The sequence below is a fragment of the Oryctolagus cuniculus genome, chromosome 12 (assembly GCF_964237555.1).
Source record: "Oryctolagus cuniculus chromosome 12, mOryCun1.1, whole genome shotgun sequence".
Lineage (NCBI taxonomy): Eukaryota > Metazoa > Chordata > Mammalia > Lagomorpha > Leporidae > Oryctolagus > Oryctolagus cuniculus.
The window spans coordinates 54,716,409-54,721,562 of NC_091443.1; the positions used below are offsets into that span (position 1 = coordinate 54,716,409).

Genomic DNA, 5,154 nt, shown 5'->3' on the forward strand with positions numbered 1-5,154 from the left:
TAACGAAATTTTAAAGAAATTAGAGGATTTAAGTTTGACAACATTTGTGTTTCTTTTGATAAAATCTAAACTGAATTTTAAACTTACACATCTTTTACTAAATATGATTAATTAGTTCACTGAAGTCCACACCTGGTGGATAGAGCTGGTCACAGTAAGAAAAACTCGCATTGTTCTTGGCCCTGCATTGTTTTGTATTGGAGCTGCTTACCTCATTTTGAGATTTAAACTCTATCAATTTTGGTTATAGAAAAAAAAAAGTCCATTAGCTCTATGGAAAGCCCTGGGATCTATTTTGTGTTCTGTGATAATGTATAATATATTTCTCTAAAAAACTAGAAAAAAGATTTTTAATGGTTTTAACAATAAAGAAATGTTAACACTTTGGAGAGATGGGTATGTTACCCAGATTGGACAAACACATTTCATCATGTATTGAAACACGACATGGTTTATATATAAATATAAACCATAAATATATATATAATTTTTCTGTGTCAGTTAAAAACAAAAAGAGAAAAATATGGCTAGATCAGACTACATTATATTAGATTACAACTTATATTTTCAAATTGGCAAGATTTCCCAACAAAAAATGTCTAGAGAGAAATAGACTGTTTCTTCCATTATAAGTTTGAAATTTGGATAAATTCAGAAGTAGCTGCATGTTCTATCACTAAGGTAGATGTCTGGCGGAAGAATTAATGCACTACTTAGGGTCTTAAAAATAGAATCTTAGAACAATAACAAACAGATTTGTTCTTTGGATAAGTTACACAGTTCATGTGGTTTTAATTTAGAAGATCATTTTTACTCCCTATTTTTGTTTTTTTTTTTTTTTTTTTCAGCTATAAAATTGGACAGCCAAAAATATCCTCATGCAGCTTCTTAATGACAGAGGACATGTGAAATTTTTGAAAATCTTGATGTAACTATTTCAATGTTATTTGTAGAAACTATAACTTCTTTATTTTTCATAGGGACAATATGAAAAAGTTAATTGAAGAAATGGAACCTGCAAATTACACCAGAGTGACAGAATTTATTCTCACTGGCCTATCCCAGACTCGGGAAGTGCAACTAGTGCTTTTTGTTATATTTCTATCTTTCTATTTGTTCATTCTCCCAGGGAATATCCTTATCATTTGCACCATCAGGCTCGACCCCCACCTCACCTCTCCCATGTATTTCCTGCTGGCAAATCTGGCCTTTCTCGATATATGGTACTCCTCCATCACAGCCCCTAAAATGCTGGTAGACTTCTTTGTGGAGAGGAAGATCATTTCTTTTGGGGGGTGCATTGCACAGCTCTTCTTCTTGCATTTTGTTGGGGCCTCGGAGATGTTCCTGCTCACAGTGATGGCCTTTGACCGTTATGCTGCCATTTGCCGCCCTCTCCACTACGCCACCATCATGAACCGACGACTCTGTTGCATCCTGGTGGCTCTCTCCTGGATGGGGGGCTTCATTCATTCCATAATACAGGTGGCTCTCATTGTTCGACTGCCCTTCTGTGGGCCAAATGAGTTAGACAGTTACTTCTGTGACATCACACAGGTTGTCCGCATTGCCTGTGCCGACACCTTCCCGGAGGAGTTAGTAATGATCTTTAGCAGTGGTCTGATCTCCGTGGTGTGTTTTATCGCTCTGTTAATGTCCTATGCCTTTCTTCTGGCCATGCTCAAGAAACACTCGGGCTCAGGTGAGAGTACCAACAGGGCAGTGTCCACCTGCTATTCCCATATCACCATTGTGGTGCTAATGTTTGGGCCATCCATCTACATCTATGCGCGTCCATTTGATGCCTTTTCCCTAGATAAAGTAGTTTCTGTGTTCCATACTGTGATATTCCCTCTACTTAATCCCATCATCTACACACTGAGAAACAAGGAAGTAAAGACAGCCATGAGGAAGTTGGTTAACAGATATATTTTATGTAGAGAGAAGTGAGAGATCAATGGTACACTTTACAGTCTTCCTGAGGACCAGTGTTCTGAAGTGGAAAGCGTTTCCATGATGCTGCTTCCACTTGTCCTTCCATGTGCGTGCCTCGACTTTCAGTATGATTTTCATCCATTCCTCTTTATGGTGAAATTACAAAGACATTAAGATAGAAATAAGTTTACTTATATATACCCTGAAATATCTAGTAGATCATTACTGGGATTTGAGTTATATTAATGCTCAGATAAAATCCATGTCTTTACTAATTGTTGAGTGAGTACCATGGAGAAATTCTGGCTGGGAGAAGATTGTGGGTTGAGAAATAATAAAACAGATAAGCAGCCCTGGGAGATACAACCACATGAATGGGTATTGGAGAAGCACGTGGCCAACATAGGAATGTAATTAGCTCCAAGTTAGCCAAGTATTCTTATTGTACTTCAACATTGGTCCAGTGGGACGGTGTTAGGCCGATCATTTTCCTGGACCTGGAAAAATATACATCTGTTTTCTCTTTTAATTCTTCCTCTTCCCTGAGCTGATGGAAATGGAGGATTCATTTATACCAGTTGTTTCAACTCATATCTCAGGTGGTAGCTACTCAACAGTATTGGTGGCAGAACTCACAATTTTACCATACTCAGGAAATAACTTTTATGAATTCAAAATAGAGTGTAGTTTGGTGGCTATGTGAGATTCCACTCATTCCATTGAAGCCTCCTGAAAATTAAGTTTTTATGATCAGTCTCCACAAAATATTTAGGGTGAAAGCAGCTTTAGGAGAAAGGATTCTAATTTGGCTGGGATTGATAAATATCTAGAGTGTGATTTTAAAAAAATAATAATTTCTTTTGACATATTTCTGTTTTCTGTATTTCTTAATTCTGTCTCTCATGGTCAATTAGTAGAGTGTTATTTCTGTTAGCACTATAATTCGGAAATCTTTACCATTAAGCTATTTAAAATTATTAATTAATTAGAGAGGGAGTAGAGAAAGAAAGAGATAGAGCACTTTTATCCAGTGACTCACTCCTCAAATGCTCATAACAGCCATAATTCAGCTAGATGGAAGCTGGGAGCTGGAAACTCAATCCAGGTCTCCCACTTTGAGTGTCAAGAACCCAATTATTTGAGCCATCACTTTGCCTCCTAGGTCTGCTTTGTTTCTATTTTTTATTTATTTGACAGGCAGAGTGGACAGTGAGAGAGAGAGAGACAGAGAGAAAGTTCTTCCTTTTGCCATTGGTTCACCCTCCAATGGCCGCAGCAGCTGGTGTGCTGTGGCTGGCGCAGCGCGCTGATCCGAAGGGAGGAGCCAGGTGCTTCTCCTGGTCTCCCATGGGGTGCAGGGCCCAAACACTTGGGTCAGCCTCCACTGCACTCCTGGGCCACAACAGAGAGCTGGCCTGGAAGAGGAGCAACCGGGACAGAATCCGGCGCCCCAGCTGGGACTAGAACCCGGTGTGCCGGCGCCACAGGTGGAGGATTAGCCTAGTGAGCTGTGGCGCCGGTCCTCCTAGGTCTGCTTTGGCAGGAAGCTAGAGTCAGGAGCTGGAGCAGGGTAGTGGCCCTAGATACACCAAATGGGATGTAGGTGTCTTAACTAGCTTATTCCTTCACATAAAAGAAATCAATTCAGTACATGAAAGGTAGACTAGAGGATTTTAGTTCATTGGATATTATTTATTTACTTAAATTTCAGTTTTAATTTCTCAAAACTAGAGTCTCTCCATGGAAGAGCAAGAACCCTTTCTGTGCATTGAAATTTATTCTTTTATTTTATTCAATGTAAATGACTAGGCTTTGAGGGAAATACATTTCTGTCAGCATCAGGGATGAATATATATGAGTGATACAAAAAAAAAAAACAGAGTTACTATTTATCTACAGAGATTTTATTTATTAATTGAGAATATATTTTGTGCCAGACCCAGTGCACCTACCTCAGGTACACAGTTAGCAGTGGTGATACATTAAGTTTGTCCTTTGCTTTGGGAATTTCTCCCTAGGATGATCTCTGTCTTCAGTGCTAGATGAAGCATGGATCGGAGCTATGATTCCAGAATTTTGAGTTGAATTCTCAACATTTGGAAATGAATAAAACAATAGACATCATTAACGTTTGCAATAAAAATTACATGGAAAACCCTGTAAAATACAGAAGCTGTACATATACATAATAAAGCAATGAGTTGTGTTTCTAGATTACATATTACCTTATTGCCATTTCTCTACATCTGAACCCATAAGGTTTCTGTTTGTTCTGTATTTATCCCTCATCTAACTTGGATTCATGTTCTTGAGAAAGAGACCACTGTCTCGGTTTTTTTAAACACTGATATTCTTCTATCACAGATGGGTATTTGTTGAACATATTGAGGCTAGCAATGACAGGAAAAAATCCTCAAAACAGTAGTATGATGAACAATTACTTACAAGTACAACCTGAAATTAGAAATTAATCTTAACGAAGAAGTGGGGGAGCTTTTAGTAAACCACTAAGCAGTACCCCAGCCAAGTTTATGGGGGAAAGGATTGGGAAAAGGACCAGGGGCAATTTCACCCCTCAGGGCATTGTGATCACAATGTGGGGCCTGCTATTGATTAGCATCTTGTACTGCTAAACACTTTACAAGGCAAAGAGTATCTCTTCCCCTTCCACACAGTCTGAGACCCCAAAGGTCACCGGTGCCATGACTGAGAAACTCTGACTTCTTGGAGAGTGAGCAATGATAAGGCAGGCTCTGTAGGGGAAGGAGGTACAAACAACCTCATGTAAAGTCTGGTCACATGCAGTTCATCCTTCAGAAATCCTGGTACCCTTAGCAGAGAAACACTAACTGTACCCAGGACTCTTTCATGAGTCACTTTTCCCTATTTCCTCTTAGTGACTTCTCAATGTCTTTTGCTCTCCTTCTGCCTTTCAAGCTCTCCTATTTCTTCTTCCTTTCAAAACCACTGTTGAGTATCTATTTTCTTTTTTTTTTAAGGTTTATTTATTTATTTGAAAGTCAGAGTTTCACAGAGAGAGGAGAGACAGAGAGAGAGAGAGAGAGGTCTTCCATCCGATGGTTCACTCCCCAATTGGCCGCAACAGCTGGAGCTGCGCCAATCCGAAGCCAGGAGCCAGGAGCTTCTTCTGAGTCTCCCGCATGGGTGCAGGGGCCCATGGACTTGGGCTATCTTCTACTGCTTTCCCAGGCCATAGCA

At 39.6% G+C, this 5,154-nt stretch overlaps 1 protein-coding gene across 1 annotated transcript; it reads left to right on the top strand.

Annotated features, from left to right (window-relative positions):
• Positions 1-492: 492 nt before the first annotated feature.
• Positions 493-4,514, top strand: OR4M1 (olfactory receptor family 4 subfamily M member 1). The gene has a single exon (XM_051822580.2). The coding sequence runs from the start codon at positions 988-990 to the stop codon at positions 1,948-1,950; it is 963 nt and encodes a 320-aa protein (XP_051678540.1). The 5' UTR covers positions 493-987; the 3' UTR covers positions 1,951-4,514.
• The last annotated feature ends 640 nt before the right edge of the window (positions 4,515-5,154 follow it).